We start from the raw sequence: 23,643 nt of genomic DNA, 5'->3' as shown, positions 1-23,643 counted from the left end.
TTCCGGTAAAACATAGAGGTGATTGTCAAGAGTGACCGACCTTCGCAATGCATTGTGGTACTCCGAGATATTGAGCAGCCAAAAAGAGTGTCCATGTTTTGAAATCGAACTATACAAACTATTGCTATGTCGAAACGAAAGAAGACGACTGCTCTGATTGATTCAGACAGTGACGATAGTGAAAGTGGCTCTAACCTTGACGAAGTAGGTTGAGCCTGTTGTTTTACTTACATATAGAAATGTGGATTATTAATTATTTCTCAGTCGTTTGAATGGAAGAGAAATTAGAAAACTAACCCCATCCCCCACTGTATCATGCTGTATGGATTAGTAATACACAAACATATATACTCAACAAACACACAGTATATATAACATTTTTGGGGGTTATCTTAAAATTTCAAAATACATGATGACTTTTTAAAAAATTATAAGTGTCTGCCAACGGTATGACACAAAATTCTAGTTTGCCCATGACATAATTAATGAATGTATCTTGGTTTTATATTATTGTAATTTAGGTGTGTTAAAGCAACATTATCCCATAATCTTAATATTAAAATTATGAACAAATCTGTAATAAACTTTTTTTTCAATGATATTTTATAACAATATCTTTGTTAAAATTGCGTGTATCCGTGCTAAATAGATCTATTTTGGTAAAAACAATGAAAATTTATGTTGATTTTAAACAGTCATTCCAGAGACATAAATAACGGAGATTGGCAGCTGATCGAAATCCCGCGGTCCAAATTGTAAAGTGTTCCCAGTTTAAATCAGTATATACCTTCTAATAAACCATTATATTGAAATATAAACAGCTAAAACCTATTACCAAAACATTCAAAATATTATATTTTCATGAGTTTATGTCATATAAACAATATTAAGAGGAGTTTTAGAAGGCAGTTGGCTACCAATTGTCCGAGATTTCGCCGATGTTTTATAGCTGGCCAATATATTTTCTATAAATCTTATTTTTCAATTTTTTATGTTTCAACAATGTCTAAAACCTATGCGCACTTTTCATTAAAACAATATACTTTTGGTTTAAGATCATTATCTCAGTTCACTGAAATGTAGTTCTCAAAGTAAGGTTAGTCCCATACCATTTAAACAACAAAGCACGCTAAGGGCGGAGTTGCTAATCTCTGTTATTTATGTCTCTGGTCATTCTCAAGAAAATTGATAACATTTATTTCTGTCTGACAAAAAATATATAAATATTCAAAATTTGTTCAGTCTCATTAATATTTTTAATTTATTGTAATATGTTCTTTACCTTTTCAAAATAAACTAAATTGAATATAAGTGTCTTGTATAAGAATATACATTTACATGATATATATTTCTTGTGTTATTTTGCCCGGTGTTATCAGTTATTTCATCAAATTGCTTATTAGAAAGAAAAATAACTTTTCCAATATTTAGCTGATAAATTCCTTACACCTAAAGGTCTGTAATTGTAAATGAAATGTACTTGAAAATACATGTATTTGTAAATGAAATGTACTTGTAAATATTTGTAGGATTTCAAGACTCTGGCCAAGAGAAATCGTCCAAATACCGAAACCAAGTCAGCATCCAAGCCAAAAACAGATTCAGAATCAGAGACCTCAGAAAGCGATGATGATGTAAAAAAATTTAAATAACTTATCTATAATTTTACAAATAATATGACGACTGCACAGGTATTTGCTCATATGAGATTACCTTACTGGCTGAGGTTTATAATTTACACTTATATTTAGATATCAAATACAAGGATGCATGCAGCTTTATTGATAAGATTTTGATCTGATTGAACAATTTGTTGTTAAATTCATCAAGTTCATTTTGACCTACCGGTTATTCCCATGGCAACAAATTTATGCAAAGGGACGAAGAAGCAATATAAAAGAGATATCATAAATATTTTATGAAATTCAGGAAGCTTATACTTGTATGTTGTATCTTGTAACTATCATTTCAGTGGAATTTTGGGAAAAAGGGAAGCAAGAAAAAGAAACCAAAGTCTTCCTCCAAAAAAGCCAAGCGAAAGGCAGCTGTGTCATCTGATGAAAGTGGAGCAGAGAGTGATAAGCATGTGTCTGAGCCAGAGGAAGGTACAAAACACTCGAATCAATCCGTAATTATAGCTTTAGGTTTCATTATTGAATACTGCCTGAGTGTATACAGTTGCCCATTTTTAGAGTATAGAGGACAGATTGCTCATGAGCAAAATGAAAAAAGAAAAAACGAAAAACAAATTTAGAAGTGATGCTGAGTCCTTTGCAAACAGTGATATTTTGAAGATCACTTTATGCATATGCTTTAAGCACACTTTTATAGAAGTTGATGGCTGTTCAAACTGTGATACTGGAGATGGATTAAGTCACATATGTACAGTGATTATTCAACCTTATATAAGTTGACAATTGGGATTTTATAAGACTTGTGTACTGAATTCAGATTTTATTTGCTATTTATAGTTAGACATGTTTAAATGGGATGAAAGGTTTTGGGATAACTTTGTTGGAAAAAAAAGGTACATTGATATATATCCAATAATGCATTTACTTTTCAAGGTGAAGTGTCTTCAAGTGAGGATGGCGGATCGTCAGGCTCAGAAGAAGAGTTTCATGATGGCTACGACGAAAACCTGATTGGGGATGCCGAAGACAAAAAGCGCTTAGAACAGATGACAGAAAAAGAAAGGGAACAAGAGTTGTTCAACAGAATTGAAAGACGCCAGGCTCTTAAAATGAGGTTTGCATTTAGTGATTTTTGTGGAAGTTTTTACGTGCAACACTAAGGATACAGAGTGTAGATGAAATATCTGTGGTATCAGTTTATGGGATTTAAAATGACAAATGCCTTAATACATATACCATAAAGTCTTGTGTATAACACGTACCTGTGTATAATATGCACCCCCAAATTTGGGTGTAAAATGCTGAAAAAAGTGCTATTCCTATGAATAATAAGCAACCAAATAGCAAAGAATTTTCAACTGACATTTTTAAAACGTCATTGATACAAATGTATGCATGTGTTAATAATGTAATTGAAATGCTTAAAGTAATAACATTTGCAGATCTAAACCAAATGATTTAATATATAAATTACGAGGGTTGTCCCAAAGTAGGTTAGACAAGTGGCATTATTCTATTAATCAAAGACGCAGGGAGCTGAAATTTTGCCACAAAGAGTTCAAGTAATTTGCATTTAAATTATGTTTTGAAATCAAATTTTGTTTGAGATTAAATAAGTAAAATGAAAGCTTTCAAGATCATTTAATCGAAATGTGCCGCAATGTCAAAAAAGAAAAGCTAAAATCAACATAATGAAATTAAACCTGAGAGAAAAAATACTTTTCGAATGAAAAAGTTCAAAATAAAAAACACATTCAAATTCGTTAATATTTTTATCAATTACCCAGAAAATGTTTTAGCTATAACAAATTTTTAAAGATTTTATAGTGAGTTTTGTGACAAGCTAAATTGCTAACTGGTTATAAAATGATGCCATCAGCGTTTAAGGTGGTGCGGCGGCAACTGATAAAATTTTGAAAAGACCTTGAAACAAGCCCTTAGTGGCTTTTGAAGTAAATAAAATTAACAGAATTGCTTAGAATTGCATATTTATAATTAGTAGTCTAACAACATTAAAAATATTAGGACAATGATGATGACAATAAATGAAAATAAAAAAACCTGACCAATAGAAATGGACGTCAAAATGCTGAACAACACATTTAGGTAGGACGGACAATAGACAACATGTAGTACACAACATGTAGTACATGGCAAGTTTGGAGTTGACAAATTTGGTTGTACACTGTACTCGAACAATATTTTAAAAAACAAAGCAAGAAATGTATATTAAATGTGCACTCAGTGTACATGTTCTAAGAAAACATGTTTTTCAAGACATTTTCAAATATAAAACATAAATGTTATTGTACATGTTAAGGAGGGTTTAGCAACAACATAAAGACTTGAAATTTTCGACTTCGCACATTGCGTCAACAGGCAAAACTTGTTGTCACTAATTATTCATTTTCTTAAAAAATAAATAAAGTACAAATTTGAATTTTTCAGTATTGTTTGCCAAAGAGTCATTGGAGAAAAGGTAAAATGTCTAATGAAATTGCAGTGTTTTATTTTTTATTTTAATTGGTTTATTACTTGTTTAGGTTTGAAATAGAAAAGAAGCTAAAGCAACAAAAGAAAAAAGAACAAAAAAAGAAAGAGAAAGGTATGGTACCAACTGCACAAGAACTTAAAGATCTGAAATCAGCAAGTCAAAGAAGCATGGAAAGGAGAAAGAATATGGAGGAGAAGAAGGATAATAAGAAATTCTCTGCTCTAACAGACCTGATGAAGAAACGAGAGGAAAAAAAGAAAATTGGTCAGTTATTTTTATTGTTACCTTCATTTCCCCTTTTTTGAGGGAAATTTACACTTTTTTTAGCTCACCTGAGCTGAAAGCTCAAGTGAGCTATTCTGATCACATTTTGTCTGTCGTCCGTCTGTCCGTCTGTCTCTGTCTGTCCGTCCGTCTGTCTGTAAACTTTTCACATTTTCAACATCTTCTCAAGAACCACTGGGCCAATTTCAACCAAATTTGGCACAAAGCATCCTTAGCCTAAGGGGATTTAAATTTGTGAAAATTAAGGATCACGCCCTTTTGCAAAGGGAGATAATTAGGAATTTATGAAAATTTTCGAGAAATTTTCAAAAATCTTCTTCTCATGAACCATGAGACCAGGAAAGCTGAAACTTGTGTGGAAGCATCATCAGGTAGTGTAGATTCTAATTTGTGAAAATCATGACCCCCGGGGGTAGGGTGGGGCCACAATGGGGGGTCGAAATTTAACATAGGAATATACAGAGTAAATCTTTAAAAATCTTCTTCTCAGAAACTAATCAGCCAGAAAAGCTGAAACTTGAGTGGAAGCATCCTCAGGTAGTGTAGATTCTAATTTGTGAAAATCATGACCCCCGGGGGTAGGATGGGGCCACAATGGGGGGTCGAAGTTTTACATAGGAATATACAGAGTAAATCTTTAAAAATCTTCTTCTCATGAACCATAAAACCAGGAAAGCTGAAACTTGTATGGAAGCATCCTCAGGTAGTGTAGATTCTAATTTGTGAAAATCATGACCCCCGAGGGTAGGGTATTGCCACAATGGGGGGTCAAAATTTAACATAGGAATATATAGAGTAAATATTTAAAAATCTTCTTCTCATGAACCATGAGACCAGGAAAGCTGAAACTTGTGTGGAAGCATCCTCAGGTAGTGTAGATTATAATTTGTGAAAATCATGACCCCCGGGGGTAGGATGGGGCCACAATGGGGGGGTCGAAATTTAACACAGGAATATATAGAGTAAATCTTTAAAAATCTTCTTCTCATGAACCATAAGACCAGGAAAGCTGAAACTTGTGTGGAAGCATCCTCAGGTAGTGTAGATACTAATTTGTGAAAATCATGACCCCCAGGGGTAGGATGGGGCCACAATGGGGGGTCGAAGTTTTACATAGGAATATACAGAGTAAATCTTTAAAAATCTTCTACTCATGAACCATAAGACCAGGAAAGCTGAAACTTGTATGGAAGCATCCTCAGGTAGTGTAGATTCATAGTTGTGAAAATCATGACCTCCGAGGGTAGGGTGGGGCCTTAATGGGTGGTCGAAGTTTTACATAGGAATATATAGAGTAAATCTTTAAAAATCTTCTTCTCAGAAACTAATCTGCCAGAAAAGCTGAAACTTGAGTGGAAGCATCCTCAGGTAGTGTAGATTCTAATTTGTGAAAATCATGACCCCCGGCGGGTAGGATGGGGCCACAATGGGGGGTCGAAGTTTTACATAGGAATATACAGAGTAAATCTTTAAAAATCTTCTTCTCATGAACCATAAGACCAGGAAAGCTGAAACTTGTATGGAAGCATCCTCAGGTAGTGTAGATTCTAATTTGTGAAAATCATGACCCCCGAGGGTAGGGTATTGCCACAATGGGGGGTCAAAATTTAACATAGGAATATATAGAGTAAATCTTTAAAAATCTTCTTCTCATGAACCATGAGACCAGGAAAGCTGAAACTTGTGTGGAAGCATCCTCAGGTAGTGTAGATTCTAATTTGTGAAAATCATGACCCCCGGGGGTAGGATGGGGCCACAATGGGGGGGGGGGGGGTCGAAATTTAACACAGGAATATATAGAGTAAATCTTTAAAAATCTTCTTCTCATGAACCATAAGACCAGGAAAGCTGAAACTTGTGTGGAAGCATCCTCAGGTAGTGTAGATTTTAATTTGTGAAAATCATGACCCCCGGGGGTAGGATGGGGCCACAATGGGGGGTCGAAGTTTTACAAAGGAATATACAGAGTAAATCTTTAAAAATCTTCTACTCATGAACCATAAGACCAGGAAAGCTGAAACTTGTATGGAAGCATCCTCAGGTAGTGTAGATTCATAGTTGTGAAAATCATGACCTCCGAGGGTAGGGTGGGGCCTGAATGGGTGGTCGAAGTTTTACATAGGAATATATAGAGTAAATCTTTAAAAATCTTCTTCTCAAAAACTAATCAGCCAGAAAAGCTGAAACTTGAGTGGAAGCATCCTCAGGTAGTGTAGATTCAAAGTTGTGAAAATCATGATCCCCGGGGGTAGGGTGGGGCCACAATATGGGGGATCGAAGTTTTACATAGGAATATATAGAGTAAATCTTTAAAAATCTTCTTCTCAGAAACTAATCAGCCAGAAAAGCTGGCACTTGTGTGAAAGCATCCTCAGGTAGTGTAGATTCAAAGTTGTGAAAATCATGACCCCCCGGGGGTAGGGTGGGGCCACAATGGGGGATCGAAGTTTTACATAGGAATATATAGAGTAAATCTTTAAAAATCTTCTTCTCAGAAACTAATCAGCCAGTAAAGCTGACACTTGTGTTGAAGCATCCTCAGGTAGTGTAGATACAAAGTTGTGAAAATCATGACCCCCGAGGGTAGGGTGGGGCCAAAATGGAAGGTCAAAGTTTTACATAAGAATATATAGAGTAAATCTTTAAAAATCTTCTTCTCAGAAACTAATCAGCCAGGAAAGCTTAAACTTGTGTGGAAGCGTCCTCAGGTAGTGTAAATTCAAAGTTGTGAAAATCATGATCCCCAGGGGTAGGGTGGGCCTCAATGGGGGGCCAAAGTTTAACAAAGGAATATATATGGTAAAATCTTCTTCTCAGAAATTAATCAGCCAGATGATTCTTTATAATTGTTAAGACTTTGGCCCCAGGACAATTCTTTGGCCTCATAAGAAGGTTCAGAGTCTATGTACGTTTATATCCCATATATAAACAATTGTTAAGGATCTTTTTGAGAACTGCAATACTCAACATATGATATGACTATAAAATCACCCTGTTAGAAAAGGGACTAATGATTATAAACATAAGAATATCCAGGGGAAAAATGGATTTTATTTATACAGGATCAACATGTATTATTGTACATTGTCCAGATAGTTTGTATTATGACTCCATTAAGCTGATTTTATCATACCTATTGTTCCTCAGGTGAGCGATGTGGCCCATGGGCCTCTTGTTTGCTTTTTCTGTAACAGTGATTAACGATTTCAATTGAAATTTTTTCATGCAAGAAAACAGATTTAGAACTGAAATGTGCTGATTTAATGAAAAGGAGGATAATACAGGGAAAAATGTACTTTACTGAAAATGATTGAGTTGTGCTCCTTTGAGGATCATGAGGGAACTCTTATTTATGCTGTGAACCATTCTTTTTAACCATTACATAAACATACTATTAACTTATGTCATCGTTATATGGTACTCATTTTGGATGATAACAGCTGAAGAACAAATCAAGAAACAGGAAGAAAAGCAAGAGCAGAAAAAGAAGCTGCTGAAAACCAGTGACATATACTCTGATGACGATGATGATGAAGAGGAGGATCCAAAGTCTGAACCAGAAAAGGAGCGGGAGGAAGACTCGGGATCCGAATCAGAAAGCAGCAGTACTTCAAGGTCATCGGCCCGCTCCGACTCAGAGGGCGAGGAGTAAGTAGCCCATTTGTCTTTAGTTCTATTCAGCTGAGAAGAATGTAGATTTTAATAGTCACTGTATAGAATAGTTCAGAAAAATTTTGAATTCTGATGACTTGTACAGGTTGGCTTGAAATGTTAAAAATGACCAATAATTCACTTTTAAATCTTCAGAAACAATAAATTTATGCTGATATAAAATAGAATTAAACTTTAAGAGTTGTTGTATAACATCTTTCAGTCTTTGATAAAAGTTGCATTACCTAAAAAATTTATTGCAGGTCATATGAATCCCGGAAACCAAAATTCATAACCTGTAAAGAAGATTTGTCCAAGATACGATTATCACGACACAAGTTAGAAAAGTAAGAAAATGTATGCATATGTTCATGTAGTGTTCTTGATCTTTAAAAACAGGAGAAAACTGAGGTGGCAAGTTGATTTGTTTTGCCTTGCTTATGGTACTCAAGCTATTTCCAAGTCTGATTTTAAAATGTCATGTCTTTGGAATAAGACTTTTAATGATTTCATGCTCAGATATTCCATAATGTTGTACTAGCCAGTTCTTCATGTTTATTGTTGTTTTTCCCCAATTTATAGATGGTGTCACATGCCATTTTTCAAGAAGACTGTCTGTGGTTGTTACGTCCGGATTGGAATTGGAAATCACGAGGGTCGAGCTGTGTATAGAGTAAGTTCCGATAGCTCCACGAACTGCACCACAAAACAAGCTGTAAAGTGATTTTACATTTGTAAGAGTTTATATCATTGCTCTTGATCTGATATGCTTATTCTGATCACATCAATTCCAGATAGCAGAAATCATCGATACAGTAGAAACTGCAAAAATATATCAGCTTGGCACAACAAGAACCAATAAGGGACTTAAACTCAAGTGAGTTCAATTCATTGATTTTAATTCCTTTATCATTTTCAAGTTTTCCACACGAAGTCTTACTTTGTGTTTTTTTTGTTGCCCGTTTTTGTTTTAATATAAGTCTTTTGAACGATTTTCTTAAAGGCCATTAATATTTTTTATATTAATGATTTCAGGCATGGTCATTCAGAACGTGTTTATCGACTGGAATTTGTTTCTAATCAAGATTTCACAGACTCAGAGTTTTTTAAGTGGCGAGAAGCAATGACTCTTGGGGATTTATCCCTCCCCACAGTGCAGGACATAGATAAGAAGGCCAGGTCTATTCAAGATGCACTGAATTACAAATTCAAAGAAAATGATATCGAAGAGGTATGCAATGTACATAGTACAAGGGTTGAAGCTTCTTATACACTAGTAGTGTATAATGTAGATTCCTATTTAAATGCGAGGAATTAATATCTGCATAAAATCGCGAGCAGCTCATCTCGCAAATTTTGAAATCTCACTTTTATTTTTTTGACATATGAAAACTACATGAAACTATGATAAAAAAACGATTTTATGTTCTCGCAATTTGATGGAAAACGACTGAATCATGGAATAAAGCGCTCGTGTAAAATAAGGAATCTACAGTATCATGCTGGTATACATGTATAAGGTGAAACCATATCAGCACGTAGTAAAGCTATTGGAATATAAATAAGATACTAGAAAGTACTCAAACCACCTTGTAAATTTAGAGTAAATTACTATGTGTTATATGCATTAGATATGTAGGTACAATGTTCAAGATTGTTCCAAATTTAAGGAAATCATTCTCAGTGATATCTTCAAGTACGGACTTGTTCATTTTTTTTTCTTTATCTTATTTTCAGATTGTTGCAGAAAAGCAGAAGTTCAAAAAGAATCCTCATAATTACGCCATAAAGAAAACATTCTTACTCAAACAGAAAGTAAGAGATCAGATCATATCAAAAAATGTGTTGTCCTTACCAAAAAAAGGGAATAAAGTGAATCCCTGCACTTTTATAATATTTTATTTTATACGGGACAGGATCCTCTCTAGAAGATGCATCAGTGTCTTTATCTTTACTTTTCTGCTCACGTATATGAAATTAAATTTATAAGAAATATTAAGAAAAGATGTACATGTTTTGCCAACAAAATTATTTCTTATTAATTTTCCACAAAACTACTCAGTATATGCAGTAGCTTGACTTTAGATTTACATGTAATTACATTTGTTATAATTTTAAAAAATTTGTTGCAGGAAGTGGCTGATTTAGAGGGGGATACAGCAGCTCAGTATAAAATCTCCCAGGAATTGGAAGAGCTGGAAGAGCGGGCCAATGAATTAGACAGGAGGAGAACCAACAACATATCATCCATCAGGTAGGCTTACTCTGTCTACCAATGGTATTACAGTCAAAACTGTCTTAGCGGCCACTTGAAATCAGTGGCCACCTCCGATCAGCGGCCATTTTTTGTTCCCCCTGACGTGTTTCCTTATATATTTTGCCCTTGAATTAGCTATTTTCAGGATCTCAGAATTGTTGCTTTACTCTCCTACTTTCCAGTACCAGTAATTTGTGATCAACAAGGAGCTTAAATGCTTACAAATCTTAAGAAGTTATTTCAGTAATATTTGGTTATAGTGAAGTTCTGGGAACTTGTGAATTTACTCCATATTCTCTATAACTTACGTCCTTACAACGGTATTTAGGAATTTGCAATATACATGTTCACTAATTTTGATTTTGAATAGCTTACTGATGCATTGAATTCCTTATGGAACTAGATTTTTGTAATTTTACAATTGATTTGTTCATCTGTATTTTTGCAAGGAAATGTATAGAAATATTGCTAAGGATAAAAGAAAACCTATGTTATTAATATACCGTACATGAATTTGCTACCGAGTGAGCTTACAGTACATGTAACTGTTAATATGCATCTAGATAGAATTTTTACAGCAGTATGTTTTACTTTTAAAGGGGCATGATCACGATTTTGGTCAAAAATTATTTGTCTGATTTTAATGTTTACAAGGTTTCAGTAAGGCATTTTTAATAGGCAACTAAAATTTGATTATCATCCGTTGAGTTATAAGCGAGTTACAGAGCTTACAATTCTTTGCTATGTAAACAAAGCTTTTGTTTACATTTTGAATGTTGAAGTGAAATATCAGGTTTAGACTTGAAATGATTTAATGAATTGAATTGAACATATTTTATTGATTAAATCAAATGGATAAGACACAAGTTCTAAAACTTAGATAGTCTTCTCCTAGATGATTGTATTAAACGTTAGGAACTGTTTATTTATGCTTAAAATGAAAAAGAAGATAGACAAATCAGCTTGAAAAAGATTTTTTACTGGTATATTGATCCTACATAAACAAAAACAGGGCACAAGTCTTGTTTACATGACAAAGAATTGTGAGCCTTGGATCTGGCTCAAAACTCTACGCCTGACTCTCAATTTTCACAGGATCGTTAGAAATACACTCCTAAAGCATTGTAAACAATAAAAACAGTAAAATTGAATTTGACCAAAATCGTGACCATGCCCCTTTAAGATTAAGCTCATATAAGTATGTATATGAAGATCTGACCATTTTTGTGTTTGTCCTTTAGCTATATTAACCAAAGAAATCGACTGAGGAACCAAATTCTAGCAGAAGAGGCTTCAAAGAAAGAGTTTTTGGAGATGAAGAATGCAGTGGCTGACCCCTTCACCAGACGCTCCTGCCGTCCCACCCTTGTCACCAAGGCAAGAAACCCAGTCATTTCTCATTCAGTAAATCAAATCTGATTATTTTGGTGTACGTTTACTTGGACAGTTTGCAATCTGTAATGGCCTCATTGTATTATGTGTACTGGCAAGTGAATCTGTCCCAAACCAGTTCATGCTCTAATACTGGTAGATTAGGTAAAGCTCTAATAAATGTGGACAAATCTTTTCTTTTAATCTCTTGCTTTCATTACTGCTTTGTTCAAATTTGTGATGATCTCCAGCAGTGATACTATAATATCATTTTTGTCTCTTTGGCTCTAGGTCTTTCTTAATAAACTCACTTTAATTTAAACCTATAGCTTCTTTACCTTTGATATTAAACAAAATACCCCCCCCCCCCAAAAAAAAATCATAATCGGGATTGTCTTGATCCTTCTAATAGATAAATGTAAAATAAAATTGAACTTTCCAAACATGATCATTCAAATCTGTTTTATTTCATTCGTTATTTGTTAATATATTTTAATTGTTTAATAAACAGATAAACAGTACCGGTACATGTAATAAGAATATATTTTGCTTTTGAGCATGTATCATATAGAGGTTTGGTTATCTCTCTTTTTTCTGCAGAGAATCTTGCAGGCTATAGATTGTGTATGTAATTGAGGAATTTATATACAAACATTATTCTTGATCCATTTATATCAGTTTGTTTTGCATTGATTGTTTTGATAAAAATCCAGAGAGAACAAATAGCAGCATTTAGGGCAACCTCACATAACAAAAATCCAGATGTTCTAATGGATATGTAACCAAAACACGTCTAGGCTCTACCCGTCTTAGAACACATCCCTGTATCATGAAAGAAATTTAACCATCCGCTCAAATTTTATTTATGTACCACCCTGGCTACAAAAAAAAAAAAATAAATTATTATTTAAATGCTCACCTGCTCGTACTCTTTTTCACTGAATGTCCAACAAAAAGAAATTATATTGGTGTAGCCTCGAGTAAGATTTTTTCTTGCTGATAATTTTACGTAAGTGTTTGGAGGAAATTTGCATCTTTAGCAATCCATTGAATGGTAATACGGGTAGTACCCCAGTAATAGTAATTGTAATATTGATAGTTATCCAATGACTGGTAATATAAATAGTAACACCTTTTTATTAATTCCAGGCCAGGGATCCAGAAATGGAAGCCAAAGTTCAAGAAAGGTTGGCAGAGAAACGCAAACTGGATGAGGCCACTCGCAGGAAATCCTTGGTCAGTAATAGGAATAGGTGTATTTACATGGTCAAATTTACAGGGTCATCCCTTTACAAAAAGTGGGACCTTTCCAGGTGGTCACCATTTCAGTGATGTTCAATTTATTGGATTTTGTAATCATTTCTAAGGATTATTTCATGATATGGGAATTAACAGTAGAACACAAGGCAATATATTCATGAACATGTATCATTTCAGGAGGAAATGGGAAATTTAGACCAGAAGATGGAAAGTGATCAAAACCTGTATCCAAACCTTTTATCCAGCACCTCCCTGGATAAATCGGATAAGGGTGACAAGCGACGCTCCTCAGAAGACTTGTTCGCCGTTCATGATTTTAATATAGAAATTGATCTGGAGATGCCGGCCAGCAGTGAGTACAGGGGTTCTCTCCCACCACACCCATATACCACAGTTTTAAACTATTTTGATTGCCTTTGAAGTTAATCTAAAGAGCACAGATTTGTAAACTATTTTGATTGCCTTATATGCATATATAGAAACAAACAGTGTATCAATAACTTGATGCAATCACATACAATGTAAATGATGATTTGGTTATATTGGCTTGTAGATTTGTTTCTCAGTTTACATATCTCTCTGTGTCAATTAAGATCAAGGTCATGGCTTTATCTCATGGTACTGTTTCAGATCCGGCGATGGCAGCCAGTAGCAGGGGTCTCCAACCAATCAAAGAGGCCGCTCCTAAGCGATCCCTAAACCTGGCCGAGTACAAGAAGATGAAAGGACTTATCTAGGACATTGACGGGTTGAGTGAGAGTTATGAGAGAGAGAGAGAGAGAGAGAGAGAGAGAGAGAGAGAGAGAGAGAGAGAGAGAGAGAGAGAGAGAGTTGAGTTGAATTGTGTGGGTGTGTGTAAGAGGTAAAGTTGTGTTGGATGTTGTGTTTCAGTTCAGCTTCATGATCTTTTCTTTTGTTCTTTGTAGAACAGGTTGTTGTTTATTGAATATCATCAGTGAAATCGACACTGGAGACTTTTGTTACAAAGTATTTACATTGATGTTAAATTTTGCAAGAGTATTTCATTTAAAAGTGAATTTCAAATCTATTTGTAATAAGAATGTAGTTTAATTTGTAGTTGTTTTTCATCACTATTTTCCCCAAGTGTGCATAGAATGGTGAAAGCAGTAATATGTGAATTTGTAAGTTTAGAACAATATTTTTTCTACACAATCCTTTATATCTTTGTGTGGTTTGCTTTGAGATACATGTACATGTATATGTGTTAAGAGTGTACAGTTTTTCAATAAAACATTTGTTTGAGTGATATACAGTTTAACACCACTGATATAAAACAATACTGTATAAAATGACATGTATTTTGTGTGTGTTATATAGAGAAACAAGGTGACACATTGCCATCACTCTATCATGTTTGTCATTCCTTACCTTTTTTATATAACAGGATACCTTGATGCATCTTGGAACACTTCGAATTTTCTTTTTTACAGATCCATAAAATGCTTGTAACAAATGTTCTTTGCATGAAGAAAGGGAATTAATTTGTGTCTCGGTGATGACTTAAAGTAAATTCTTTATATAGGTGTTTTCCAGTCTAAAAAATATATTTTGTGTACAATAGATATACTTCTGTACATGTAAATTACATGTCACCTGACCATTTTAAATCAATGTAATTGTTGGTACAGTAAAAATAGACTTGGAAATCAATGACCAGATTCTGTTTTCCTACAAGACCTTTGTCCAGTGGTATGAAAAGATCATGGCATATTGATGTATGTAATGTAGTGAATTTTTGTTGAATAAATTTTTTTTATACAAATGAATTAATGTTTGAATCTCTTTCTATAACCTAAAAATAAAGATCAGTGTCATAGGATTGCTAAGCTCTGTGCTTAACTAAGGCTAATTATTTTTGTGTTTGCACATTTCAAACTAACACAAATAAGTGAGTAGCAATAGCATCTAAATGTTTATAGCACAGTATTCAAGGCAATAGAATTCAAAGTGTATATACTGTATACAGGGCTATCTTTGCACTGTAATTTTCGCTCTTTTACACTTGCAAACAGTTTCGCACCATCTCGAATTCGCTCAAACACAGTTGTGATTAAATACCATAGAGAAAAATTCAGACGCCCAGTCTTAAAATTGCCTGATGAAACCAAGGACGAAAATAAAACGTGGGTGATGTGATATCAATGTGCACAACCATTTGACATTTATAATTCCATAGATATATTTTTTTGTAAACAGTACATGTATGAAAAGTTATAGTATTCAAAATACCATAAAACAGATAGGATGCTGAAAGGTTAAATTAATACTAGTTCTATTGACATCGCAACTGTTAAACTTTGTTAAAGTGCAATGTTGCAAGGGAAAAACCAAAGTTCTCGCTTGTGGCTTCTACAGTGGGCCCCTCCAATAACTGAGCTTACCCTAAGGATAGAACAGGTTTTGGTTCCTTACATTTGCAGACAATGCAGGAATTAAAAAAAAAAGTGTAAATACACTCTACATGTAAGAGAATTAAATCATTATTTGAATGCAATTGTGAGACTATATCTTAAAACAAGAGATGTTTGTGAAACACTTATGCCCCCCCCCCCCCCCCCCCTTGGAAACATCCACAAAGAAAATGAACGTAAACTGCAAATATTAGGAATTTTTCTAACTCTTAATAATAAAAATTGCTCTATCATACCAAAATCGAAATTGACCTAGATATTATTTAGATAAACCTGTATACCAAATTTCATATCAATATGTAAACCCTCTGCAAAGAAAATGAGCGGAAACTGCAAATAACTGGAATTTTTCTACATCCAAGAGCCATAACTCTGTCAAAAATTGCTCGATCGTACCCAATGTATAACCTGACCCTGATATTATCATGATAAACCTGTATACCAAATTTCATTTCAATATGTTCATCCCCTGTGAAGAAAATGAGTGGAAACTGCAAATAACTGGAATTTATCTACGTCCAAGGGCCATAACTCTGTCGAAAATTGCTCGATCATACCCAATATCGAACTTGACCTAAATACCAAATTTCATTTCAATAAGTTCATCCTCTGCGAAGAAAATGAACGGAAACTGTTGGTGGACCGACCGACAGACTGACCAACCGACAGACAGCAGCAAAGCAATATGCCCTCCCTTCTTCGAAGGGGGGCATAAAAATAATGATTCTATGCTTAAATAATATAATTGGGCATATACAACATGGCTGAAAAGTTGATAGTCAGTGGGAGAGGACTAAAATACAACAATAGAACAATCAACAACACATATTTTATTATTTCATGGTAACATCATGATCTGCAATATATTTTGTTTCTTCAATAATATGAGAATTCTATCTTTCGATTGCTTGCATAAAATAAAAATTACACTCACAATATGTAAATACAATCCATCTTTCAATATGCTATAGATACTGTGTGTGACTTATCACTGTACTACACAACCTACAATGTCCTGCTGGATATTTACTGATATTTCTTACTATGAATGAATCAATGTGGTATAAACAGCTGATATAAAAAAAAAAAAAAAAGAGGTGATCTGAAGTTTCTTAGTTTTACATATTAAAAGAAATCAATCTGAATGCCCTTATCTAACACAAAACAACATTTCCGTGGCAGTATTCTTCTGCAAAAGGTCTGCAACTCAACCAATTTTCTATACAATTGTCATATAGATTATCACATACTTTTACATGTTCTGAAAATAAAAAAGTTGAACATGAACGGCTGGGGTATTTCATTTGAACACAAATATGAACACAACTGTTGATGTACACATAACATTTATGGAAAATAAATTAACAATGGCTATAAAACATAAATTTAATTAAAGAAATGAACGTGTACATAAAATCCAGCTAAATGACTTTTTCAGATAACATACAAAACTACAAATATGTGTGTATCCCATCATTGTCCACAGTGAACACAATTCCAGGCTTCAGGTCAGACGACACGTTCCTCGGGAATCTTTTTTGTATCTCCTCGTAATAAAGAGTTCCAATAAAAAATATCAATTTTATGATTATTTTTAAAATGATTAAAATTCTAATTGAAAGTGGTTATCTGTCTATATAGATGGCCTAGTGGTTAAAACCGTGGCCGCCCACTGCCAGAAGTGTATAGGTTCTAGAGGTGGTGAGTTCAAAGCCCCGCCCCGGCCGAGATAGAGTTCCAATATAGTGATTTTACTGTGCTGTACATGTATTTATTTTTATATCAGCAATTCAAGTGTATTTTCAAGAAATTATATAGGAAATTGCATACTATAGTATTTTGCAGAAATGCCTGGTAAGGTACCCTAATTTTTTGCAAGAAAGCTAGTCAAAATAGTAGTAAACCATCAACAAATTCCTGGAAAAAGTTATATAAAATTGAGGAACGTGTCGTCTGACCTTAAAAAACCAATGTTTCTGAGAAAAATATGCTTCAATTTACTTGTGCACTATATAAATTATAACATATACAATATTAAATACATGTACCAAAGAATCTCATAGACTAGAGTGCATGAACATTCAAGTACATGTGTCATGATCCATCTATTAACCACATTGAACATATATAATCACAGGGTTTTTTTTTTAAGTAACGGTAGATGTAGGTTGCGTCAGCAAGGAAACAATGCTACAAAATTATGCACAACATGGATTTAAACCCTGCACACTGCACCCACTTAAAGTCCACATGAATAGTTTCAGGAAAGAATGTGCCACATGTACAGCCAGTGTACCACGATTTATTCAGGGAGATATGTAAGTACATGTGACGTATCAGCCAACTATTGGTTAATTTTTTTGGAAGTACCAGCTTACACAAAAATCACAGTCCATTCATAATTCATAGCATCAAAATTATACTGAGTTAATGTACACGTGTCTAGTATCAAAACATAAGTACGCATCAAGCAATATCCAACGACAACAACCAATGATAACACAGAGAGTTCACCTAAAAGTCCATATTAAGGATACACTAACTCTCTTAAATAAAATCATAAATAATACACAAACTTCTTTAATCCAAATTAAAATTGTTTTTCAGAAGTTTAAATTTGTTGCATGTGTAAATAATCATTTTTCTAATAAGTACATACCAGTACATGTAGTTTATACATCTGTTATTGATAATAAATCATAAATATGCATTGATATAATTGATACTTAGTGTGTCACTTCTTGAGAACAATCTGAGTCACAGCTGACTGGAATTCCCTCGTATTGGCCACCGTATAAATCATGTTTCTCCTTTCAGCATCTTCAATCATATTCCTCCAATCAGCATTTGCCTCCTACAACATTGACAAAACATGTAAATAATGTATGTAATCGAAAAAATGAAGCCTTTATAATTGCCTCAGAATATAAATTTCATATTCTATTGTTATCTCTGTTCCAAAATCAAAGGGCAGTTACTCTGCTGAAAAGTCAATCACACACCAGTAACAACCAAAGATTTATAAAAAAAAAAATCAAAACACAGAATAATGGATAAACCTACATCTGCCATGCTTTACCATCATTTATAAATCTTTCCCATTGGTTCACAAAAAATATGTGCAGCATGCGACAAGAGAAACTGATTTTAGCAATCTTAGATTAAAAACAGTTGTCCATTCCATGTTATTTCAAAATTGTCAGAAAAGAAGTATGCCTTACTTTCAGTGAATCCATGTGTGCAACAATATACAAGGCAGACTTGGCACGAGTGAGAGCAACATTCATTCTCTTTTTGTCTGCCATAAATCTACAAAAACAGAAAGTTATACAATCTTCCTGTCTGTCAGAATGGGACATAACATTAATAAATATCATGAAAATATAAGACATATGTGAGGCAACAACTAATGACTTCAATTACAAGGTTGAATGACTTTAAAATCAAACTAGCATTTATAAATGCATATGGCCCATACCAAACACACAGGACAATGTTATTACATTCTACAGGAGGAGTAAAGAAGTGCCCTGTCCTCCATCAGAATGTACAATGCAGACTAGATATAATTAAAATCTTATTTTCAATGGATGTTTTATTTTTTAGACTTTGATTATTACCATTAAACTATTTATAAAACAAAACAAATTAACCGATTTCAAATTTTCAAATTGGTAAAGTGTTGCATTTTTGCCATCTCTACTTGACAGCACATGATTTGTATGTAATTCTATGTCCACACACAACCATACATAACACTATGATCATTACCCAATAGACCTGGACTGGTTCTGTGCCCGCACACAGGAGAAGATGATGACCTCCTTCTCTTGGCCCTGGAATCCGTCTACCGTGCTGATTTCTATGTTCCTGACACCGCTGTCATAAGAAATTTACAGTTAATAACACTAGTGTCAAAATGTTTGTTGCCATTAATTAAAAGAATTGGTGCTGAAGAGGCTTCTACCCAAAGCAGATGGATGACACTACTAATAAACATCTAACAGAGTTGGTTTAATGCATTATTTTCCCAAGTCACTCTAACATTACAGAACATTTTGTAGCAGATAAACAGTTAAAACACCTAATTGAGATGTCTAAGAACAGTTTACGAATGGGTACCTAAAGCTTTCATCATCACATCTGTTACATTGGATATTGGTCAATACTCTGTCAGATAATATTTTGGTCAGGGTGAATATCGGAACTCGGTTGGACTGAATTGGGTCAGTCAATACACTCTCCGACAACACAGTGAGTGAGTCAGGGACTCAGGGTCAATAGTCTTTTATGCTTAACTGGTTCAGAGGTCAATACTGTGTCAGACTATACTGAGTCAGGCTCAATATGCCACCTGACTATATTTGATCTTGGTCATTACCGGTACTCTGTCATAATTAATTAGTTCAAAGGCTGATAACCCGTCAGATTATATTGGGTCAAGGTCAATACTTAGTCAAACTGTATTGGGTCAGAATTAATACTCTATTGTCAGTCACAAACATAATTCACTTTGTTAAATGTAACTGTTTGACCTTGAATTTTTTCAGACAACTTAAAGTCATTTGGATTGAGGGACAAAAGGACATGATGATTCCTTAGACAAAACTTTAGATGCATATATTTGAACTTAACTTCGATTCTCCACTGAAATAACAAGAAATTTATGAAGATATTAATTAAGATAATGAATAGTTATTAAATTCTTTGTTGACACAAATTGTCAGCTTTCTTTAATTTGATGTTTTCAGATGTAAAGGATAGAGGCAAAGGCTTTATTGAGTGAATGATATTTTATAGTAAGAAAAAACAAATCCAAAACTAATGTACTGAAAAAGTCTTACATACTTCTTAGCAAGGCTAGTAGATAGAAGATGCTTCTGACTCTTATATGGCGCAATGATTCCTACATGTTGTGGTCGGGTTGACCTCAAAATGACCAGTACCAGCTGGACAATAAACTCCACCTCTGTCGGATTATTCACTGATCTGTACAGAGAGGAAACTGGATTTTATCAAATGTCATCAAATTCCTATGTGCTTGTGGCTTTAAGAAATGCCACCAGTGTTACAAACACATGCGTAAACAATCAACATATACTAGTAACTGCTTTCCTTCCACTAAATCCCTAGTAAGTCTACTTATAATCAAACCAGGAGCTGTGAATTTTCATCAATAAATTGCAATCTCTGTGCAGTACTTGCCCTGTAGTTTGAGAAAGGTGTTCATGGCTGTCCTGTACATCAAACAAAACAAATGGCTTTAGCCTTGCATTCTGTTTATAGCGATTTATCACAGACCTGTTAAAAAAAAAGAAAAGAAAAACACTTGAGGGCAGACTCATACCTGTAATTCTTATTCTTATCAATTTTCATACAATGTATAAAATTACGAAAGTTATGTAAAAATTTGGCAGAATTACACACAATGTAACTTATTACATGCTTTGGATATCACTAATTACATGTACTTGTAATAAATCTTTTGTTATGAATTACACTGTAATGACATCACAATATATGGATTGTTTGCATCTTAAAGACTACCAAACATAGATAAAACCATTCTACAGTCTTGTATTAAAACAATATTGTTTTGCTACTGTATTCCACTGAGAATTATCTCCATCTCTAGAAGCATGACACAGTACATTCACATCACTGTATGATAGAACAGTCATATTATGTAGGTACCAATTACATGTAACTGTTAGGAATTAATCACAACAAACTCCCCTCAGAGATTTTAAAATCCTGCTCTTTTCATTGTTGCATACTTTATGGAAACATTACAAAAGTTCAGTGCTCACGATTTTATGTCCTTGCGATTAGATACAGAAAGACAGGATTGCAGAATTAAGTACTTGCATAAAAAAGGAATCTGCAGTACCTCATTCCAACAATTCAAGGCCTGCAACTCTCACCTGTCGGTTTTGAGTTTCCCCTGATATATATACTGTGACGGCCAGTAAGCAATGTCAGGGTGCATGCGATACTGCGTGTCCAACATAAGAATGGGACTCATGTTCGTGGTAGAAGACTGGAAATGGCGGTAAAATCTCTCAAACAGAGACTGACCAAAATAATTCTGAGCAGCTTTCTACAAGGCAATGAATAAACAATCAGAGAGCACTGCATAACTAATAGGTATTGATTTAGTACTAAATGTAAAATAAATAGAGCATCCAAAAATAATTTGTCAAATTTGATTGTACTGTAAGTTGATCAAAAGTGGAGAAAGTCAGACTTGATCTTTGCATTCCTTTAGAAAGCTTACCAGAAGTATGAATAAATTTTACAAAGTAAAATTTCATTACAAAAAACCACCTAACGGCTGAAGAAAAATAGGCAAACAGAAATTCATTGGTTCCCTCATGGTCCAGTAGGGATAATAATGAATTAATATCACACAACCACAGAAATAATCACTGGGCGTATATTACATGAATATCGCCTAATAAATGAATTGATATTAAATGAATGTTTCACACATTATTTAATAATTTTGATGAAAAATAAAACAAAAACACAAGAATTCAATAAATACAGTCCTAATACCCAGCAGAAATGTACATGTACAGGCAGTTTTGAAAAATAATTGAATTCTCAATTTCCAAAAAACAAATTGAAGGTATAATATTCACTCACACTGGATTTAATGGTTGGAGGAAGCTGCTCTGGATCTCCAACCAAGATTAACTTGTTTGCCTGGTACTGTAGGGGTATGATACAGTCCAGTTCATTAGCTTGGGAGGCCTGCAGTCCAAATGAAACAAATCAGTGTTAAACCATAGATCCAATTCATCACATATTTTCATTTGAACTTGCACATTTACTGTAAATTCCTAAAATTACGCGAGTACTTAATTACTTTAATGCTGTTTGTATCAAATCGCGAGAATACAAAATCGCGAATGCGGAACATTTATCCATATTTCTTATACTCACCAACTCTCAGGAAATAAAGGTGGGATTTTAAAATCTGTGAGGGGTGTTTCTCGCGATTTTACGCGGAGATAAATTCCTCGCATTTAAATAGGAATTTACAGTACCTACTAGATTATCAACATTATACAATGTACATGTATCTCTGCGTTTATTAACAAATGTGTGTGAATAATGTACCCTCTATTCCCTAGCTCTCTAACTTCTGTGCTGTTTAGTACAATTAGTCTTTGTAACTACTTATTGGCAGCATTTGCTTTTTATTTCCTTTTACTCTGTAACTGTTTTCTAGTTTACATGTAGGAAACTCTATTTGAGTACTAACTCATTGTATGATTCCCTTTTGAACCTGTACATAATTCTAAAGCCAATCATTTTTAAATTTAGCCAAACCTAAACAAACTCAACAAAGTCTTACTTCATCCACAATGATACAATCAAAGATAGGTTTGCCTCTCCTTGCGCTGTTCCTCAGTAGGTTGGAGACAAAGGGTTGACCAAACGCCGACAAGGTGCCACAGACAATGGTGGCTCTCTGCAGGATCCCTCGCTTTATCTGCTCTTCCTCCGGCCGAGAAAGGGTGATATCCTGTAAAATGTGAAATAATAATCACAGAATCTAACTTAAATACACTGTGCATGTATTTTTTTTGTCATCACTAAATCCCCCCCCCCCATCCCCCACTTAAAAATATGAATTTATGTACCACTCACATTGATTTGTTTAAAATGATTCTTTTCCATGTCTGTGATTCTTTTCTCTAACTTCTCAAGATCAGCATCTATTCTCACCACCTGCAATGAAGAACAGCAGTCATACACAATTTATCTCAAATTTTTCTACTCAATACAGAAAAACTGTCAAATCAACAAAAATTTATACTTTTCCTAATTTCTTTTTATTTCAAAACAATTTGCATCAAGTCATGCTATGCATAATCACCAAACTCAAAGCAATTTATATACACAAATATGTTTTCACAAACTTCCTTCATCTAAAGATATTTTATGTATACTTTATTTTTTAAAAAGGTTCACATTCTATTATCTTCTCTCTGATGTAACTAAGACACAGAAATACATCCTTGGTAATCCCTTGAGATATTTCCTTTCTTCACCCCTGAGATAAGCCCTTAATAAGCCCCTGGGGCACTTTCCGATTGTTCCCCTAAATACCCCTTTCCTGGGCCCCTAATGTACCACTCAGCCTATGAGGTATCCCATTAATTAGCCCCTGAAGTATCCCCTAGCTTGCTTACCACCTCAAATATCTCCCTACTAGGCCCCTAAAATACCATCTCACTGAGCCTGTGA

The 23,643-nt window shown here is 34.2% G+C and overlaps 2 protein-coding genes across 4 annotated transcripts in view; one reads left to right on the top strand and one right to left on the bottom strand.

The window, feature by feature from the left end:
* Positions 1-42: 42 nt before the first annotated feature.
* LOC128175459 (RNA polymerase-associated protein RTF1 homolog) lies at positions 43-14,739 on the top strand. The gene is made up of 16 exons (XM_052841091.1): positions 43-204; positions 1,530-1,634; positions 1,973-2,105; positions 2,568-2,748; positions 4,178-4,392; positions 7,854-8,061; positions 8,328-8,411; positions 8,647-8,737; positions 8,859-8,941; positions 9,100-9,295; positions 9,802-9,879; positions 10,197-10,318; positions 11,563-11,698; positions 12,842-12,928; positions 13,130-13,304; positions 13,583-14,739. The coding sequence occupies exons 1-16, from the start codon at positions 127-129 to the stop codon at positions 13,687-13,689; spliced, it is 2,079 nt and encodes a 692-aa protein (XP_052697051.1). The 5' UTR covers positions 43-126; the 3' UTR covers positions 13,690-14,739.
* Positions 14,740-16,199: 1,460 nt separating this feature from the next.
* Positions 16,200-23,643, bottom strand: part of LOC128176025 (probable helicase senataxin) — a 32,280-nt gene continuing 24,836 nt past the window's right edge. For all 3 annotated transcript variants that reach the window (XM_052842011.1, XM_052842012.1, XM_052842013.1), the window contains 9 exons: positions 23,044-23,124; positions 22,748-22,918; positions 22,033-22,140; positions 21,309-21,484; positions 20,590-20,685; positions 20,233-20,373; positions 19,156-19,263; positions 18,606-18,693; positions 16,200-18,238 (listed from right to left, as the gene is read on the bottom strand). In XM_052842011.1, coding sequence (XP_052697971.1) covers positions 18,119-18,238; positions 18,606-18,693; positions 19,156-19,263; positions 20,233-20,373; positions 20,590-20,685; positions 21,309-21,484; positions 22,033-22,140; positions 22,748-22,918; positions 23,044-23,124 — 1,089 coding nt within the window. In that variant the 3' untranslated portion in view covers positions 16,200-18,118. The remainder of the gene's footprint in view (positions 18,239-18,605; positions 18,694-19,155; positions 19,264-20,232; positions 20,374-20,589; positions 20,686-21,308; positions 21,485-22,032; positions 22,141-22,747; positions 22,919-23,043; positions 23,125-23,643) is intronic.

This window comes from Crassostrea angulata, chromosome 3 (assembly GCF_025612915.1).
Source record: "Crassostrea angulata isolate pt1a10 chromosome 3, ASM2561291v2, whole genome shotgun sequence".
NCBI classification, from domain to species: Eukaryota; Metazoa; Mollusca; class Bivalvia; order Ostreida; family Ostreidae; genus Magallana; species Magallana angulata.
The sequence above is the reverse complement of the archived record's forward strand: the minus strand, read 5'-3'. Positions and strand labels throughout refer to the sequence as shown.